General features: G+C 39.8%; 1 protein-coding gene across 1 annotated transcript in view; it reads right to left on the bottom strand.

Annotated features, from left to right (window-relative positions):
- Nucleotides 1–32: 32 nt before the first annotated feature.
- Nucleotides 33–22,199, bottom strand: part of LOC124145332 — a 114,774-nt gene continuing 92,607 nt past the window's right edge. Inside the window, exons 12-13 of the mRNA XM_046515049.2 lie at nt 11,515–13,233; nt 33–11,232 (exon numbers count right to left, since the gene is read on the bottom strand). Coding sequence (XP_046371005.2) covers nt 11,152–11,232; nt 11,515–13,233 — 1,800 coding nt within the window. The 3' untranslated portion in view covers nt 33–11,151. The remainder of the gene's footprint in view (nt 11,233–11,514; nt 13,234–22,199) is intronic.

Here is a 22,199-nt window from a genome sequence, read left to right as displayed (position 1 = left end):
TGTACATAATAAACATCTATAACAAACAATAGTTTACTTCATTCTGCAATTTATTCACGATGTTGTTTGAACATGGTTCCAGTCAGTGACTATACATTTGAACATTGGCTAAGGTGTCGCCTACCGACAACACCCACACAAGCTGGAGGAGGAGTAGGCCACAAAGAAAACGGATGAGAAAACTCTGTTAAATGGGAGTTATGTTGTCCCTTTTGAAATATTGCAGCCAGGGGACAACAAGAATGGATTGTTGTTTCCAGCCAGTTGAGACAAAACCCAACTCCTCCTGTGTCCTGCCTGAATGGGTTCGGTCCTCTTCCTCTCGATCTACTGACTGGATATACACAGGATGATAGACATGTGCCATTGTCACAGTTGAAGGAGAAGCACCAGAAGGGGGCCATTTTCAGTCGGGTTTCTGGTGATGGTTATAGACACCAAGGCAGGTACATCGGTGGTGGCTCAGAAAACACCATTAAGTGGCATTCCTTGACCGATTCAGCTGCTTATTTACCTTATATATCATTAGATAACTACACACTTTTCTTGCAAATGAATGGGACTCTTTACTGATATAACCTTTAGACTTAGCAATTCAGCATTCATATTTCTGAGCCACCCACCTATGGTTATAAATAGCTAGGTTATATACATTCTAGATCTATTTGATCGACCATCAAGTTTCTAACACTGAGAAAATGCTGTATAATGGTAGAATACATGAAGGATAAAACATACATGATAAAACTTCAATAATCAACATGATATATACTAGATGCTACTGTGTGTCGGTAATCAACATTGTGCTGGGACTATGACAACCAACAGTCTCCACAACCTTTGGTAACAACCCAGGGACTGCCCACAGTGATCGGAAGACACAAGCCTCACTATCTGTAAACATTTGTCGACCAAAAAAACCCAAACACCACTGATATCGGATTCATAAGCTCTCATCACAGCTGTGTAGTTATTACTTCTGTTCATGAAACAAACCTGATAAAGCATTGTTCATTACAAATTGAGCAATGGATAATACTGTTCTAGAACAAGCATTTTGAGACTATGAGGACATTAGTACAAAATATATAGCTTTCTCAAACCCCCATATGTAATATTTCATCTACAGATGCATTTTCATCTAAGTTGGTCATGAATAGACAAAATAATTCTTGGGTTTTCTAATACACTTGGGGAATGCTTTTTCTCGTCAGCAGTATTACAGCTACATCATGTCAGCCTTTATAAAACTGGCAAACCAGACAATCCTTGCCATAAGTCAGTGCAACTACCTGGCTCTCACAAGTACAGTGTATTCAGTCCACTGACATGTGTTGACAGCTGTGTATATGACCACTGGGGCAAGTTCCCCCTCTAATATGGTCGATAAAGAAGCTAATGTACTCCCAATTTTATGCTCCCACTGATGCTAATCAAGACTTCATTTCAGAAACACAACTAAATAAATGCATAAAAAGTAGGTCCATAAATTTGCACTAAACTTAACAGTGGAAAGAGAAAATATAAACAGTCTCTCCAAATCATAGATAATGCAAGTAAAGTTTTGGACAGAAAGCCTGACTGGAATCCTGCTGTGATGTGATCAGTGCATAGATCTAACATAGAGTTGTAAATTGGGCAACCACGGCACAATATAAGGTGATATTACCTAGAGACAGGCATGTAGATATATAATCTATAGATACTCCCGGCCTGTTATATACAGATCACATAGCACACACTGGATCACAGTAACGGGACTCCCTGGGTGACATACATCCACATACAACATCTACAGCATCACATAATCAGTGCAGGCAGAAGGGAAGGTACTAAGTTGATCTGTTACAAGGAATAGGGAAAGAGAACTGTAACTTGTTCCAGTTAACTAGCTTGGGTTGGTAAGCTTTGTTCAATGTTTGACCATGGGCAAAATAATTCACAACCGTTCATAAGGACTTGAAAAAGTTTCATTAATTTCATATATACCAGTTTCATTTTCATTACAAAATATCCAGTTCATATCATTGTTCTAACCTCTTTAGTGCAACACTAAACAGTCTAACCTAAACAAACACCTTCAGTGACAAACACAAAAGTTGACATTCTTATGGAAACATATGGTTATAAGAAGCTACCAGTACATTAACTTCAAATCATCATTTCCAACCCAGCTACATGGAATGTGCATTACCTAACTACTGGGATATATAGATTTGGTGTTTCTTTATTTCAACAACCAGATTTCATTAATTGCATTCACGGGTCCCCAGGGCAAAGTAATGGCAATGACATTTATTGAAGATAAAGTCTTAAAAGCTCACAGATTTACAGGCTTTGAAATTCCACTGACTGAATATGCATGGTTCTATTTTATTCAACATTTGTTACGCATGATTTGTTGATCCAGCACTTATATAGGAAGTAATCCTCCAAGAATGACACTATCTATGACACTAAGTTCTAGAACAGTTTAGCTGGGGTCCAAGGCTAGCTTCCAAGCATCAGCAGTTATCATCAGCACTTAAACAATAGGTAACCCAGCCAGAGACTGGTTAATAATATATATGTACAATTTCAACAATTTTACAAAAAGCTACAAAATTACAGTGGGAATTCTTATCAAAAGCCATTTTCCTACCCCAGATTTGATCTATACATTACAAAGTCAAGGTACAAGATCAGATATTGTGTTTCTGATTTCAGCCTTTTCCCAAGATATTGTATTTAATACCTGTTGCATGCATTAAAAAGCAAGGCAATGGCTGTCATCAAAAGGAAATCAATCATATTGGTATAGACCAATAACTGTGTTGACCTTTAAATTTAACATATATTGCAGTCTCAGTAAAATACGGAATACGCAAAACCGAAGTAGAACTCTTGTATTTTCCAGCTAATGATCATGTTTATGCTGATAAAGAGTCAACAATCTAAGACTACATGTAACACTTGCTGATACAGCTACGCTCAGGAATAGACTTACGGGCTGGTTCTCGACCTCAATGGATGCTTCATGGACAATAGACACTTATGGATAGGTTGATACATGCAAGCAAGTGAAAGGGTTTTAGGCCATTTGGTCTGCTAAAACCAAAACAACACAATCCATTATAATGATTCCACCAAAACAGATGTAATATTGTTGATAGTGGCTTAAAGCAACACTCACTAACTTGGGAAGAAATCCACAAGATCATAGCTGGAAGTTGGTCTTCCCTGTATGAAGTGTTATTACAGGGCACACTTTGGAATTTATGGTTTAGGGAAGTTTTTGTAACCAAATAGCTCAGTCAAAATAAGAATAAATGTGTGGTGCTTAATATGTTTTGATGTTGTTTAGCATTAAATTGTTTCGGTCAGTCGATTGAGTTGGGGAAAAAAGTGCTATCATTTTTGCACAATGCTTAGCATTCATATAGTAAGAAGTATATTTATTTACTTCTGTAAATGTATTTGTTCTATGTGTAAGATGCTTGCAGTAGCCAGAGACTACATTCAATGCATTTAATCAATTACTATCTAGAAAGGTCAGTTATTTAAACTTTACATGACTTTCATAGTTGTATCTTTTACTTTTCCTAATCCATCAAAATTTGGATAGACAAGCAGTTAGACGAGATCTGAAGAATGTTAATATTATTTCTGATTGTGGATTTTGGCTCCAGTCCGTCGAATCCAAGAAACCAAACATTTGACCCCAAAAATTTACATTCCTGGTATTACTGCCATCTTACACAACAGTGACCAGAGGGGACCTAATCTGTCCTGGATTCCTAACCAGGGAGAAAATTTAAGACACATTCAGAAAGCAACACAACAAACAGAGCAGATGGAAAAAAAATGGAGACAGACAGAACAAGGAGGACAGAGGAAGATGGGGACAATGTATAGACAGTAGAGATGGACAGAGAAAGAAGGAGACAATGTATAGAATCAGTAGAGATGGACAGAGGAAGATGAAGATAATGTATCGACAGTGGAGATGGACAGAGGAAGATGAGAACAATGTATAGAATCAGTAGAGATGGAAAGAGAAAGGAGACAATGTATAGAATCAGTAGAGATGGACAGAGGAAGCTGAAGACAATGTATAGACAGTGGAGATGGACAGAGGAAGATGAGAACAATGTATAGACAGAAGGGATGGACAGAGGAAGATGGGAACAATGTATAGACAGAAGGGATGGACAGAGGAAGATGGGAACAATGTAGAGACAGAAGGGATGGACAGAGGAAGATGGGAACAATGTATAGACAGTAGAGATGGACAGAGGAAGATGGGAACAATGTATAGAGACAGTAGAGATGGACAGAGGAAGATGGGAACAATGTATAGAGACAGTAGAGATGGACAGAGGAAGATGGGAACAATGTATAGAGACAGTAGAGATGGACAGAGAAAGAAGGAGACAATGTATAGAGACAGTAGAGATGGACAGGAAGACGGGAACAATGTATAGAGACAGTAGAGATGGACAGAGGATGACGGGAACAATGTATAGAGACAGTAGAGATGGACAGAGGAAGATGGGAACAATGTATAGAGACAGTAGAGATGGACAGAGGAATACAGGAACAATGTATAGAGACAGTAGAGATGGACAGAGGAAGACAGGAACAATGTATGGAGACATTAGAGATGGACAGAGGAAGACGGGAGCAATGTATAGAGACAGTAGAGATGGACAGAGGAAGACGGGAACAATGTATGGAGACATTAGAGATGGACAGAGGAAGACGGGAACAATGTATAGACATTGGAGTTGGACAGAGGAAGATGGGAACGATGTAAAGAGACATTGGAGATGGACAGAGGAAGACGGGAACAATGTATAGAGACAGTAGAGATGGACAGAGGAAGACAGGAACAATGTATGGAGACATTAGAGATGGACAGAGGAAGACGGGAACAATGTATAGACATTGGAGTTGGACAGAGGAAGATGGGAACGATGTAAAGAGACATTGGAGATGGACAGAGAAAGATGGGAACGATGTAAAGAGACAGTGGAGATGGACAGGGACAGATGACATTATCGTGTCACTTGCATCGTCAGTTACTATAAACATTCCTTAACAATGAGCAATGAATGCATCACTCATATCCATGGTAACTGCAGTTGCATAAAAAAATAATTTGTGGGTATGATATACACATGGTCTAGATCAAATTCAACAATGAATAGTTATAATCATAATAATAACATCACAAGTGACTTTACTCCCTATATGGTGTATATTGGATGATTGATAAGTATATCTGAGCTTGCATATCTAATGGATAGCTGTATACAGTCGGACAACCAAACCGCCAGTTGCTGAGGAATAATATTCATGTTCAACATAGGCTTATGATACCAAGTATTGTTTTTCTTAAAATAACAACAAATGTATCCCTATGAGATTGTCTAGCGAAGGGATCATTGTTTGGAATTTCCAATATTGTTGGTACCAGTTGCCCAGGACATGTCCTGAAGTCCCCACAATGTGGCTGCACTGCATGATGCTATATCATAGAACACATCACAGAATTTCACAATGGTTGACACTATATACATCACCAACACTCTGTGATGAATGGTGCTGAACTTAGATGAAGCTCCCATAGAAGGTGTAAGAATCGAGCTCTGTTCTCACAAGATTGAAGGCCTCCGCAGAAAAATCAATCAATTTTGCTCAGTACAATGCTCAAGACAGAAAAAGTTTAACACTGTAAATCTCAACAATAAAGCAGCAATGTTTGTTTAATCAGGGCAAAATGTTTGAAGAATTTGTACATCTAAATATCACTGAACCTCTTAGTTTTAGTTGTCCTATTAGGTTTGAACTGTTTCTTTGCAATATTAAGTTCTGACTCTTCAATATCAGAGGACTTGAAAATATGGTGTCCTCAACCATAACTGCCATCTGGCCCCTCCCTAACCAACTCTGATAAAATGTTCATGACTACTCCTTCATGTTAAAACCTTTAACTTTTGCTGTCAAGATGATTAGAGGCATTGCTGCCATTTGACTTAGTTAAAATAGTTCTAAAAGAAGCCATGCATGTACGTGACTCCTTAACATAACATAAGAAAAGAATTCAAGCAAGCACCACTTGATTACAAGAAAACCATTAACTTAGATGCATGGTTTACCCAGTAAACTGCTCACAAAATTCCAGTTCTTCTTTTGTCCTCAACACATAAGTATTTCAAATTAACAGTCTGGAAAAAACCTGGAAAACAGCTAAGCACTACCCCTTCTTTTTTTCAAAGATTTTAAACTTCCATGTATCTTTTGGAAATATCTACAAAAGACATTGATCTCATTTTGATAACTGTTTAAGATACCACTGGTTCATGATGATTCAGTACAAGACCATTGGTTATCCAGATGGTAGAAATGACTGGGTTATATCACATGATACAGAAAAGCAGTGGTGGTAACTTTAAGGGTAGTCAAATAATTATTGCCATCAAATAGTTGGAAAATATGTCATTACATCATGCATATCAGTATCTGTATTTCAATATGACTCACTTTGTAAACAGAAACAAATATGTCTCATTAGACAATAGACGCAAAAAATGTGTCAATATATGGCCAGAATAAATATGGAAATATATACCAGTAAGCAGTGATCAGTTATTTTCCAGGTGTATATTAGTTGTTTGATGCTTAGTACCACTTTCACACATCTCCAAATTCAGCACCATCAACACTTTGTGAATCATCAGAATTCAAATGTTATGACATTGTCAGTTATGAGTACAACATCAATGCTAACTGCTTGTGACATGACCGTGCAGGCTGCTGCCGCTGCTGCTGCTGTTGTAGTACTCCCTGGTATTGTGATGACACCCCAACATGGCACAGTCGGCCACATGGCTGCCACCAACATCACTCAATAGTTGGTCAAATCAAATTTCACATACATCATAATTCATGAAAACAAAATCAGCACCATCATACATCAACAGAAATAGAAACAAACCAATCACACATTAGTGCAAACCCTGATAAAAAGAATCTGGCCATGAATACTTGGCGATAAAAATGTACACCAAATTAGTGTCTCGTTCACAAAAATAAGATCTGTTGACAAAGCTGCTACTCAATAATGAAAAAACTGTTAGATTTCACCTCAGATTTTAAAAAAATGAACACATTGAGGGAAAAAGAAACATTGTTTTTGTTCACTTGCATTAATCTTTGTTCGTGTATCATATCAATACATCAGACACCCATGTTCATCAGACACACACTTCTGAATGTATTCATATGATGAAAAAAGACAGTGAAGCAACATAAAAATCCGCAGAAATACTGTGACATGAACATCAAGCAAGTAGTTGATTATTACTGGGTGGTTGCTTCATGGGTACTTGTTCAAGAGAATCATTAACAGATCCACTATGTTATGACATTTGTAATGTTAAAGAGTACAATCTAATAAAGATATTCATAAACAACAACCATGGATTATGTCGTGGTTCCAAAACAGGGAGGTAGGTTGTATTTGTACTTCTTTAAAACACACCCTGCAACTGTGTTTTAGAGCTATCAGTACTGAAGGTTCAGCTGTTTAGTTAATATTGTCCAAGAGTGACGTTGTTTTGGCATGGACTGTGAGTACCCCTAAATAAGAAATCATAGGCTCACTGTGCTCAAGACAGCCACCACTCAGCCTGAAAGGTATAGCAAGTAACCATAGATTGTATTACATCCAGTCATTATGGGATATCTATACAAAAGACTCCAAAGAGGAGTTAAACTCATTAAAATTACAGTCCTACGAAACATATTAGTACCGTATTTCCTCTATTAGACGCCTGGGCTTCTATTTATTTCGGACAAGCCTTTGACCCGGCGGCAATTAGAGTCCCGGCGTCTATTGGAGGCCGGGCTTCTATTAATACCCCCATTTCACTATGACCACGAATGTCCCGAATCGTCACGAAATGGAAATATTTTGTGTTTTCATAGATATCCATATCAACTGATCGACGCGGTGTCTATTAGAGGCCCGGCTTCTATTTTTTGCACTGAACAATTGACCCGGCTTCTATTAGAGGACCGGCGTCTAATAGAGGAAATACGGTACTTTACCCATCTAATTCAAGAACATTTTTACATATCAGCATTGCCTGCACAGATGAATACATGATGAAACCCATGAAACAACCACCCACCTTTGTCAGTGCCGCTGACCTGGTGAGTGCGAGGTACATCACATGGTCATGGTGCTACACCTCAACTAGAAGCATTCCACATCAAACATAAGTACATGTATACAGTGCCAAAATCATATGGAGATGTTCTGTAGATGCCACAGGTTACATCTTAGCTACACGGCAGGGTAGACACCGTCAGATAAATCCAACCCGTCCACAGATCAATCTGGACTTGTTTTTGTAAATGAAGTAGGTTATGGAGGAAACATGTAGTTCATCCAGACTTTTACTGCAGACTAGTTGCTGTGTCCAACCCCAAATGGTCATGCAAAACATGACCACACTGTGAAACATCTCAAGTACTCCACTTTGTCCAGCTGTAGTGATGTTTGAAGTGAACATGTTTAATGTTCAGAGTCCTCTCAACATCCCCCACTGCAGTTGTTCCAGTGACATGTAACAATTCCTCGTCTCCTCCCACAGTTTCAGAAAGCAAACAATAATTTCGCTAATTGATCTATTTGGAAACATTGAGGCTGGACAAGGGGCTGAGCAGCCAGGATGTGATCACAAATCAATAAAGTGTTGTAGCAGTGGTGCAGCCCAATATGCCACGGTGGTGAACAGGGACTGCATGGTGTGTAGCCAGGATCATCCCGTGACAAATCGTCCAGCAACAATCACCGAGTCCTTGGTCTCCTTGTGGCCAAAGATACTCACAATTTCCTAAGGTATGGTGTTTTACTCATGACAATCAGAGAATGTAAAGTGCCACAACCTAACACTCATTGTTTTAGTGCCTTGTTAAATTTTCATTTGTTTTCTTATAAATGAACCAGCATGAAACTGCTGCTGAGAGTTGATAATCATGACTGCTGAGTTTATTCAAGAACAACTGAGAGTCAGCCTACTATGTATTGCTTGCTTTCAGAACAGTTGAGGAATAGCCTATTACAAGAACTGTATGTTGTCTCATGTGAGAATGCTTGTGTCTTTCTCAGTTCCTGATACATTTGTTATAACACTGTCTGATACATCTGTTATAAAAGTGTCTGATATATCTGTTGTAACACTGTCTGATACATCTGTTCAGCAGTAGAAACTAACACTTTTAGTCCACTAGTCCTTAATAATAACATATGGCAAAACTCTTAAATTGGCAAATTTCCACTAGCCCTTATGATACCTGAACCATTGGGCAGTTTGGCAAGGACTACAGGACAAGTGCCAATTTCTAATGCTGGTGTTATAACACTGTCTGATACTTCTGTTACAACACTGTCTGATACATCTGTTACAACACTGTCTGATAAATCTGTTATAACACTGTCTGATACATCTGTTATAACACTGTCTGATACATCTGTTACAACAGTCTCTGATGTAGCTGACTGCTGACTGGAGTGGGGTATATTTCAAGGACAGTAATTCTTATTTTCCTCCCAAGCCACATTCCCCACCTGACGTGAGAATGGGGCGATATACACACGTGTGCAAGTGTTTACACCATTCAGTACACACAGAATGGTAGCCCCCTTTCACTCAAGCTCACCTCCATCCCCACCCCTCCAAAATATCAGTGAAAGGGAGGCAACCTATTCACAAATGTCAGACTTATTGTATTATGTCATAATCAGATTTTGTGAATAAGTAGTGGTTTATTTTTCACAAATGTTACAGATAAACATCTCCTCGGTATCATCAAGGGTAAGGCAATAATATTCACGTGAATACTGCAATGTTTGTGTGTTCAGTCAGTGAGGTATTGCCTGGCAGTACCAGCAGGAGAGGTGGGAAACTGAATCAAATTACGCCAGCTTCAACAGCATGGTCTTGTTTGTAGCTTCAGATAGGCAGGGATCGTAAATACACAGTAACAAATCTCAGTGGAGCAGAAGTGTTGAGGTAATCACCTGTCTGCCTGTATTTGACATACTGTGTGTATGCAGGTTATTAATCACACCTGCACTAACCTGCAGGGAAAAACACCTGCGTAGTTAACACTCTGTCACTACTTAGCAGGAAATCAACTCTATCTTTCTCACCTGGTGAATGTATACATGTAGTATTCACATGGACACAATGATGATACAGTTACAGTATGGTGGACTATGCATAGTTCCAAGTGTCAGATGTTCCTCATGGTGTAACATGGGTATTCTACCGTCGGTGTGTTGGTTATACACTGGTAGAAGTAACATTATTACTTTAATTGGACATTAATTAATAATGTTAATTAAAATTTCCCCATGCCCCAAATGGTTTAATATTGTGTCTCATTGCTTGGCTAACCTTTTCAAAAGATTACAAAATTAGCTGCAGAATTTTTAAAAACCATTTAGTGGAATTAGAAATAGTAGAATTGTTCTGGGAATAGTAGTAAAAAATGGCATGTGGTAACATTTTTGTATGAAAATAGAATATACATAAACAAACTATTTCAATGACCTATCAGTAACCTCAGTTATGGAGTACTGTGATAAATATAAATGTCCATGTGTCATGTCATAGACTGGGTTGGGATGGAGGAGCTTATGGTGTGGACTCACACCAGACAGAAGGCTGTAGCTCCTGTATTGTGGGTAATCTGACCAGCTGCTCTTTTGGCAGAATGTAGGAGACATGCACTTCTTCAAATATAATCATATATCTCTACCAGCAATATTCAACATGTTGACTGTTTGTTGGATGAAATCAGTTCTGTGGAACAATTTCATTCCATCAAACACTAACACATCAGCTCAAGTCAGAGTGGGAAATGTGGCTTAATAATCATGGCAGAACGTAATGAGGACAATAAAAACAGTACACAATTATTCAAAATGCCATATCAAAATTACATAATAAACAATATATCAACCAAATCTATATAGGCGCCTGAGACGCTGACAAAACAATGGCTGGTGGCGAGGGCCAACATGAGATCATTGAGAACGGGAGAATGTCAAGATCATTGTAGTCCAGATCATTTGGGGTCAACTGATGTCAAAAGTCAAACCGGGGAGTAGGCTGAGAAAGCAGAACCCTCAAAAGTAGTAGTTGTCACTAGGTCGTCATGGATCGGCACAAAATGCTGGAATGGAAGAAATTTGAATGGTTCAAGTGAATTGCTTTCCCTGTGGACTGAGTAGAATGAATCTCCTTTGTCTTAATATAATGTAACCTGTTTCAACTGAAATCAAAGATTGACAACTTTGTGAAGCAACTGATATTGTTTAACTGCAGAATATATCTCCAATAACACTAAAAACACAATACATTGTCAATCTCAAATGAAGACCATCTTTTCAATAGTTAATCCCAAATGTGTGTAACTTAAGTAGTATAGGTAATGGTTACCTATACTACTACTTACCATATCATCTCCCTCCATTAGTGTCCGAGCTACAGGATCCTGCACACCACGCTCTGGTTCTGATACATCCCTGAAGAAAGTCTGTAGTCGACAAGTGAACAAAGCACACTCATCATCCAAGAGTGCATCAAGATAAATGTCTGTGTCACTCGGTACATGTCGCGCCTGCTTGGGTGGCAGGGGAGAGGTTGCACTTAGGGTCACAGAGGTCAAACTGGAAGTCACAAGGGTCACAGAAGCAGGGACGACCTGATCAAAGGCAGATGATTTTGTTTCCTGCAGGAGACTCCTGAACCTTGACTGTTCCGAGACTTCAACACACTGACGCTTACAGGCTTCAGAAGGTTCACATGAAGATTCTGGAATTTCCCTATTGTCTGAACACACAGATTCCTCATCCAGTTTGAGTGATGGAACATTAGAGTCGTCTCCCTTTGGGGATGATCGACTAGCTGCCACTTTGAGAGCTAGAGGTGTCCATATTGGAGGCATGATTGTGGGAGGAGAGTACTCCTCGAAGATTGCCTGAGATGGTCGGTTGGGTTGTGGCATGGACAAACCGAGGGCTATGGATGTGACAGGGGCAGGAGAGTGGGACTTTCTGGTGCCACTGACAACATCTGGTGTCAGTTCCAGCTCTTCTCTCAACAGAGGTAGCTTGCAGGGTGCCCTCAGTTTGAGAGGAGCACTGGAATCATGGGTCACAGATTCTCTCACATTTTCACTGCTTCCCTGTGAAAGTTGTTCAGAAGTCGAGGACACGGGTTGCCCTCCACTAGAAACATGACTGGAATCATGAAACTTGGATGGGACAGTTTGTTCAATGTTAGATATACAGTCAACCTTACTACTGGAAGACAAGGAAAAGTCAGATTGTGTAGACTGCAGCCCACGACCTGCGTGGACAGCACTAGAGGAGGTGGTCAGAGACTTGACTTCTTCATTTGAGTCACATGAGTCAGTCACAAGATGAGGTGCAGCTCCTGCTGATGAGGATGGCTGGTAGTTGTCATTAATATCCCCAGATTTCATCTGAGTCTGCTCCTGCCTGCAGGCTGGCTGTGATGGACCCTGCTCAGGGCCACATGGAGGAATGCTCTGTGTATTGCACTTGAGATCTGTATTGTTGTTGTGCTCAGGCTGGTCAGGTTTGGCTCCACAAGACATCTGACTCTGCCTCAGCCTCTGCTCCAACTGCTGCTGCACTCTCAGTAGCTCCAGCTGGCTCTGTTGGACAGCCAGGAGTTGCTGCTGGATCTGAGCCTGAGTCACCTGGATCCCACTCACCCCGCCACCCAACTGACTCTCTGCTGGTGCAGGTGGACAAGGACCTGGAGATACTCGTGTCACATTTGAGTTGATGTCACTCGGAACACCCAGTTGTAATCCCTGAGTCACTGAGCTGTGTGTTCGTGTTGTACTAACGTTAGATATAGTCACACCATGAGGCAGACGCTGGTAAGGAGGTTGCCGGGATGATGGTGTAAGAAGATGGTGGATGACATCAGACACACCTGAGGTGTCTGGATGATGACGACTAGATTGTTGATGTTGCTGTGTGAGCAGCTGTTGTTCTTGTTGTTGCTGGTGATGGGTGAGATCATGTTGATGAGGATGAGGATGATTGTTGTCATTGTCGTCCTGTTTATGCTCGTCACTCATGGCCATGTTTAGCTGCTGCAACTCCTGCAGAAGCTGTCGCTCCTTCTCCTCCAAACTCTGCCAACACACAACACAGGGAGTTAGATTAACACGGACATAGGTACTAGTAACTGTCATAGAAACAGTGACGTGCACTTTCACAATGTACCTCAGTAGGAACCTAGTGGAATGATACATGGTATCATGTGTTAAACATGGCACTAAGCACATCAAGGAGCCAGCATCTGCCAGAGAATGATCAAAGATATGTAAGGTTGTGATAACATATATGATACAATATAGGAAAACATCACACAGGCCATGTCAGTGAGCCATATCAATCAATGAAAATGTCTTTATCCATTAGTCTAAACTAAGATTTTTTGGAAATAATATTATCCATTTGCTTCAGGTGAAGTCTTTTCTGAAGTGAGCACTGAAAACAAGTTATAACGTCAACCCAAAAGACCTTAAAACATGCAAACCATATCAACATATGTCGACTTTATTAAAAACATGTTTATATATATATCTGTGTATACTTAAACTGTCACAATAATGATCTCATATTTATATATATATATATTACTAGTCATATTAATATCGCTGATGTTGTAATATCTTTATATGTGTTTTTACAACATTTTGATTGTTGTTTAACGCCACACTCAGCAATAATCCAGCTATATGACGGCGGTCTGTAAATAATCAAGTCTAGACCAGACAATCCACTGATTGACATCATGAGCATCGATCCACGCAATTTGGATATGATGACATGCATCAAACAAGTCAGCAAGCCTGACCACCCGATCCCGTTAGTCGCCTCTTACGCATGGGTTGCTGAAGACCTATTCTCTTCCTGGATCTTTACGGGTCCCGATGCACAGCAGACCATGAAGGCTTTATTAAAGCATTGATGTATAACAGGCCATAAAAGGTTCATAAAAGCACTGATGCACAACAAACCATGAAAGGTTTATATAAGCATATACTCACAACAACCAATGAAAGTTTTAAATAATCATTGATGCACAACGGCCTATGAAAGGTGTATATAAAGATATACTCACAACAGCCTATGAAAGGTGTATATATAAGCATCAATGCACAACAGCCATTGAAAGGTTCACATAAACATTGATGCACAACAGACCATGAAAGGTTCACATAAGTATCGATGTACAACAGACCATGAAAGGTTCCCATAAGTATCGATGCACAACAGCCCATGAAAGGTTGACATAAGCATCAATGCACAACAGACCATAAAAGGTTGACATAAGTATCGATGCACAACAGACCATAAAAGGTTGACATAAGCATTGATGCACAACAGACCATGAAAGGTTGACATAAGCATCAATGCACAACAGACCATGAAAGGTTCACATAAGTATCGATGCACAACAGACCATAAAAGGTTCACATAAGCATCAATGCACAACAGACCATGAAAGGTTCACATAAGCATCAATGCACAACAGCCCATGAAAGGGGACACGAGCATGGCTTCACTTACACTTTACAATTGTGCACTGACATCAATAATGAGAAGTGCCAGCTAGCAATTCCTTGTGCGCTGGCTATGACGCAAGCTGGTCTGTGGTGATGGTCTGACGGTGAGCTGTGGGTGAGTCATCCCCAATCAAAGTACCAAACCACATGACTATACCACGCTCCTCCTACAATGTAGCCTTGACACCAAGTATCCCTTCCGCTACTCTCACCACTGTTCTGCTACTTCATGTCACAAGTATTGCTTCCCACATTTTGTTACCAGAACATTCACACCATAGCTCATTCAACACATTGGAAATATTTCTGGACATCCTGTTTGAAAGTGTTTCAAATTCTTCAGTGCTACATAACTAACTCCATGCTGTCACCTAACACCGCTACATACCATAAGGGTATTCCTACATACATGTGTCCAAGTTACATGTATGCTATAGAAATGTAGAAAGTTCACAAAATTTGTTTAGATATAGATACAACAGTGCACATGAAACTTTATTTCATCATTTAATCAAGTAGTTGTACATAATCCAAATTAATACCACCATGCGTACTTCTAAAGGGAGCTGCTACCATCTATAAAAGCAGTAAATATTTGTCTGCTTCTAGAATGATTACAGCAATATTATTAAACACTGCCCTGTTTATTAAACATATTCTATGGTTATGGTATAATTTTATTATTACTAGTGATTGAGTAAGTTAATGAATGAGACAAGGAGAGGGCCCAAGGATGCTTTTATCATTTGTTACCCCACCTTCCCACAAGTGAGTGAGTGAGAGAGAGTGAATGATAATAAACAGTTCCTCAGAGAGGTATTACTCATTTACTGATTGAGAAGGTTGGTAGTGTGAGACAGACCACAGTTGACATTTGGTTGTCCTTGGGTGCCTCCCACTCAGGTATCCTCCAGTCCACACTCCGCAGCTATCATGACCACCTGATCCCTGATGAGTGAGTGAGTGAGTGAGTGAGTGAGTTGGGTTTAACTCCGCTTTTAACATTATTCCAGTTATATCACGGCGTGTCAGCTTAATTTTGGAGAAAAGCCCGAAGTGATGCAAGTCTCCAATGTTTACAACTTCGGTGAAACCCACGAGCAAACCTAGAAACATAATCAGGGCGAACCGGGATTCGAACCCACAATCATAGGTTTCTGGCGTGCCCAAGGGACGCAACTGTGCACAGCGAATCGCGGAACCTTATACGACTTGGCCACCCGTGCCCCCTGATCCCTGATGAAGTCACTTTGTGCACCCTCTAGAGTGCCTCCCACTCTCCACACTCTTCAGCTTCAATGACCACCTGATCCCTGATAATGTCACTATCTGCACCCTCTAAAGTGCCTCCCTCTCTCCACACTCTGCAGCTTCAATGACCACCTGATTCCTAATGAAGTCTCTATCTGCACCCTCTAAAACGCCTCCCTCTCTCCACACTCTGCAGCTTCAATGACCACCTGATCCCTGATGAAGTCTCTATCTGCACCCTCTAAAGTGCCTCCCTCTCTCCACGCTCTGCAGCTTCAATGACCACCTGATCCCTGATAATGTCACTATCTGCACCCTCTGAAGTGCCTCCCTCTCTCCACACTCTGCAGCTTCAATGACCACCTGATCCCTGATGAAGTCTCTATCTGCACCCTCTAAAGTGCCTCCCTCTCTCCACGCTCTGCAGCTTCAATGACCACCTGATCCTTAATGATGTCACTATCTGCACCCTCTAAAGTGCCTCCCTCTCTCCACACTCTGCAGCTTCAATGACCACCTGATCCCTGATGAAGTCTCTATCTGCACCCTCTAAAGTGCCTCCCTCTCTCCACACTCTGCAGCTTCATTGACCACCTGATTCCTAATGAAGTCTCTATCTGCACCCTCTAAAGTGCCTCCCTCTCTCCACACTCTGCAGCTTCAATGACCACCTGATCCCTAATGAAGTCTCTATCTGCACCCTCTAAAGTGCCTCCCTCTCTCCACACTCTGCAGCTTCAATGACCACCTGATCCTTGATAATGTCACTATCTGCACCCTCTAAAGTGCCTCCCTCTCTCCACACTCTGCAGCTTCAATGACCACCTGATCCCTAATGAAGTCTCTATCTGCACCCTCTAAAGTGCCTCCCTCTCTCCACACTCTGCAGCTTCAATGACCACCTGATCCCTGATGAAGTCTCTATCTGCACCCTCTAAAGTGCCTCCCACTCTTCACTCAGCAGCTTCAATGACCACCTGAACCTTGATTAAGTCACTACCTGCATGAAAGGGTGGTGGTATTTTTTGTATAAAATATTTAGTTCCAGACACAAATAGCCATAACGGTCACTCACTAATTCACATGTTCACTCACTAACTCACTCGTTGACAGCTACATATACACCGAGTTACTAATTCTGTTGTCACTACCAAGCTCATTCCAGCAGCTGGAAGCTTGTGATGGTGCCTTGTAAAGACCAACTGTACAGCTAATCCTTATCACAGGAGTCACAGGCTCTTCAGATCTCTGATGAGAAACACAAGTCTGTCTGCAAAAACAACTGTTTCTCATCAGAGTAAATATCTAAATAACAAGTTCACATTAAACAGGATAATCTTGTTTGGATTTTCAAAGATTGCGTCTTCACCAGTGAGTAATATGTGAATATTTCCACACATATCAGTCGTTTTCACTGCATTCTGCCAACTTAACAGAAATGTACACCACTGACGTTTATAGCTTCCAATTATTCTCAGCAGTTAACTTTTCAGCCTGATTATCAAATGCCTAAATCACAGAGATGTTGGCTTACTGCCTACTATACAAACAAATCATGCAGCTCAGTTTCTCCTTCAAATGGCATAATTCTCAAAGAACTACACCACATTCTCAATAGTCATGATGGACTACCTCAGGTCACACATACCCAGCAACATTGAACATGTTCTGGGACTTTCAAACTAACTTTTGTGTACTTTTTATTTAAAGGAATCATGTCTTCTGATGCAATTCTAAGCAAACATCAAGAAAAAAATCCTGATCATATGTGGAGACATGAGCTCTGTCAATCTAGATTGCTGAAAAGAGTCAGATGTCATCACATGTTCAATTTTTCACAACAATATATGTGTTCACATGATGTTACGCTTCTAAGGTCCCCACTAACATGAAAACAATGGAACAATTGATCTGAAGTAGCCAGTGAGCATGAGAAAACAACATAATGCTCAGTGAGAATTGCTCAAAATAATTTCACTGATATCCATGACCCTCTGGTTTATATGCTGTTGCAACACACAAGACTTGTTTCTGTAGAAGAAGTGAATTCTGAACTTGCTCCTACGCACTACAGGTGATTCAGCAAACAATGTCCCACATTACTACTTTGACAACTTTTTTTCTGCTAACATTATTGTAGGTCAGGGGGCACATTTCGGTGCAGGACGCTGAATATGATGAATACGGTATATCACAGCATCTTAGCTTAATGTGGAAAGAAACTCCGAAATCAAACAGGTGTAAGGCATTGCTAATTTGGTTTAGGTGCTAGTAAACCCAGAATCATAATAATGTAAATCAGGGATTCAAACCTGTAATTACTGGATTCTGAACATGTGAGAATGTTACGATTGAACAAAGAATCATACTTCTAACAATCACTCTCTCTATATATTTATCTTCATACAGATTGTTGCTAACCAAACAGCATGGATGGATTGATTGAAAAGGATTTGTGTGTGTGTGTGTGTGTGTGTGTGTGTGTGTGTGTGTGTGTGTGTGTGTGTGTGTGTGTGTGTGTGTGTGGATTGATGTGTATGTGTGAGTGTATGTGGGTTGATTTTGTGTGTATATGGTTGTATGTGTGTGTTGTCTGTGTGTATGTCTGTGTACGATGTATTGATGTGCATGTGTGTATGTGTGTATGTCTGTATGGATGGATGGATGGATTGTTCTCTTCATAAGACAATTGCTGTGGCCAGAAACTGCATTACTGGTCATGGAAAAAGATTTGCCTGTGAAGTAGGGCTGGCGAAAAAGACCAATAATCGGAATTATCGTCAATGGAAAGAAATATTAAAGATTATCAATATACTGTAGAAATTGTGTCCTCTATAATATCTTCCATAAACTATTGTGCTGAAAAAAGTTTTCATTTACATAAATAGTAATCCATGAATATATGAGTCACCACCCACCACTCAACAGTGACATGAAATTTTCTTTCAGAGCTTTTTGTATATTTGTTCAAAGTTACTTCTCCGATATTTATTGAAAATTGATCTATATTTAGTTATTGATCTTTATGATCTATATTTCTATGGTCCATATCGATAGCCAGCCCTTCTGTGAAGATCATCCTCACAAACCAGGGGAATATTCTCATACTGAACTACCACCCAAGAATTAAGTTTGATCAAGAGTCATTGAGGTTTTGTTGTATTTTAATTTTTGTGACTCTCATAATCATTTTATTACATTAGGATTACAAGATCTCCTTCACTCCTAATTTTGTCATTGTGTTCAGAGGAAATAGGTGCCCATAGCAACAAGAGGTAACTATGGACCAAACTTTTGATGCATCATAATTGCTAATATTTGATCAGATCGCAATGCATGGATGACAAGTTCAAATATATCAATAGTTCACATCTATACCACACTACACCGCAGATAACTCATAATATTGAACATGACAATGTACTGACTTACTTTATCATTTGTTTACCATGCATCTTGTTTGTAGCAACCTGTGGCTACATCAACTTCCAAACATAATGCTTAAATGATCGACATGTTAGGATTTTCTATGATGTTGTTGAATTCTAAAGAATTAATTAGAAAGTCAAGTTAAATATGTGTCGCAACATCATCACATTAAGGTTTTTATCTATTGCAATTCAATGACAATAGTTAATCAGCCCTTTCAGTCAGCCCTATAATTAACTATACCGTATTCACCATATTAAATGCCCCTGACCAACTTCTAGCCCAATCTTTGAGAAATCTTTACAAGCACCCCTTACTAAGAGAAAAATGTACATGACCGTCCATATTTTCTTGTGTGTATATTACCGATTGTTTTGCAGAAAACAGCAGTGCTGAAGGTTGGTCTGGTTTGTTGTTTAATGCTGCACTCAGCAATATTCCAGCTATATGACGGCAGTCTGTATATAATAGAGTCTGGACCAGACAATCCAGTGATTGACATCATGAGCATCGATCCACACAATTGGGATTGATGATATGCATCAACCAAGTCAGCGAGCCTCACCACCCGATCCCGTTAGTCGCCTTGTACGACAAGCATAATCGCCTTTTACAGCAAGCATTGGTTGCTGAAGACCTATTCTAACCCGAATCTTCACGGGTCCAGTGCTATAGGGGTCTACAATTGCCAAGTAACTAAAACAAAATGTTTTAGCTTCATCGATGTTTGAACTAAGTTTGTTTACTACTACACGATCTCTGAGAACAATTTAATTATTTGTGTATGGTTTTGATAAGCACCACCTTTGTCAATTTTCTAAGCACCCAGGGCACTTATTACAGCAAATACAGTATGTCTGCATGTTCTCAGCGGGACCAGTGATCTCAGCCAGATGTCAAGAGGCCACTAATACCTGCACTCCTCCCATCCCAGACTGTATGTCAAAGTGACCCCCATCCCTCTATCACATGCACCCTCCAGCTTTGGGTAACCACATCTTCCTTGACATTTCCATGCCTTCTCCACAAGAATATCATTCGTAGAAAAGAGTACAAATCATATTTACCTTCCGTAACTTGCCTACACAGACCTATGACATACACTAGTTGGTGGGTTTAGAAGTTTTTATTGAAGGTTGATGTTCAGCATAGATTTCTTTCTATAAATCAAATGTAATAAAAACCACCTCATGTATTTCGCATTCATGGGGAATCTACCCTGAGTTTGGAAATTACTTGATTCTGATTGGTCAACCAGAGGAGATCAAATCACAATAAACCTCCTCTGTTTGAAACAGCCAATTTGATGGCCACACCACCATGGAAGCTAATATTCATGGAAAAGTACTTTTTTCAGTCATTGTCAGTAAGCATATGTAAATAATTATATCTACAATTACAGGTTAAAAAATGCAAAGATGTGGTTACTACAATATTCAAAGGATGTGTGGCAATACATTTAGAGCAGAAAACACGATAGAAATAAATAAAGAGGATGTATTTTAAGTTTTGAGGACAACAGAGAGCTTGGAATTTGGTGCTTTTCTATATACGACTGTGACTTCACAATGAGCGATATGACATCATAATGGTGACTTTTACTGTGGAACGAAAGCTTTACAAAACTTGCTTCGTTTTCTTTTGGGGTGCCCACCTCATGATAGCTTACCAAGTTGCCATGCTTTATATGCTTTCAATGCCTGTCATGTGTTTGCGTGAAGTATTACGGTGTAAACAAATTGCTTGAGCATATACCACGCCATATTTTGTTTTAAAGGCTGTAGTCGGTGATTCTATAATTCAGATCGACAACCCACTGAAAAAACTTGACTCAACCCATGCCACTTCACTCAGTATATTTGCTAACACCACAGAGTTCACATTTTATTTAGTCATGGTAGAATGGAGATAAACATACTGTGTTTTCAATGTAGAGCCAGGTTACCTGTAGATGTAACCAAGCTGAACTTAATATTTGAAACCTCACGCTGCACATTGGTTCCAAATTCAGTTTAGCGTGGTCATATCTGCAGGTAACCTAGCTCAACATTGAAAACACAGTATGTTTATCTCCTAAATCACTGCTTATTGTACTTGATTAAGCTTAGGAAATTAACAAGCTGAAACTAGAAACCAAATCATGGAATCACAAAACATTAATATCCCACTAAAGGCCACTAAAACATATTGTTTCTGTAACACCACTGAATATCAGGACCTATTTCTCAGATAAAAATACACCAAGCCTGACATTACCAGGACACATTTGTGAGAACAAAGGACCTTATTACAATCCCTGTGGTGGTGTCTCAAAAAGGAATTAAATATACAGTACAGAATCCATCATGAGTTGGTCATTTTATCTTTTCACAACTGATATATTTCCTGTTTATATTTTAGAACCATCTAAATCATTTAAAACTATTCTGAGCGCCACATTATTACAACCCCAGCAATTCTGCTGAAGTTCCACTCACTAAAATACCACCACTCTCCTCCCATCCAACTGCCCTTCCCGCACACCACTTACAGTGCACAGCAAGGAGTGGTCATGGCATTACAGACAGCATGCATTCTCAGCCCTCTTCTACAGTCACCAGACTAAACATGCGTTATCTCAAAAGTGCTTGAGGAAACGGTCTATTAGCATTATTGTTTGAAACATATATCTAAATTCAGCCATTTCCGAAATTAACCATTTATATCAATATTGAAAAAAGGTCAAATCACAGAAAAAATATCTAAGGTTAGGTCTAAAGGTTAGGACTTGACAGCTAGCACTGTCTTGAACATGACAAACCATATTTTAACCATGAGGTCAAAAGCAATGCCTGTAAATTGGAACC

The sequence above is a fragment of the Haliotis rufescens genome, unplaced genomic scaffold, assembly GCF_023055435.1.
Source record: "Haliotis rufescens isolate VD_foot unplaced genomic scaffold, xgHalRufe1.0.p SCAF_10, whole genome shotgun sequence".
Classification (NCBI taxonomy): domain Eukaryota; kingdom Metazoa; phylum Mollusca; class Gastropoda; order Lepetellida; family Haliotidae; genus Haliotis; species Haliotis rufescens.
This window is presented reverse-complemented; position numbering and strand designations above follow the sequence as displayed.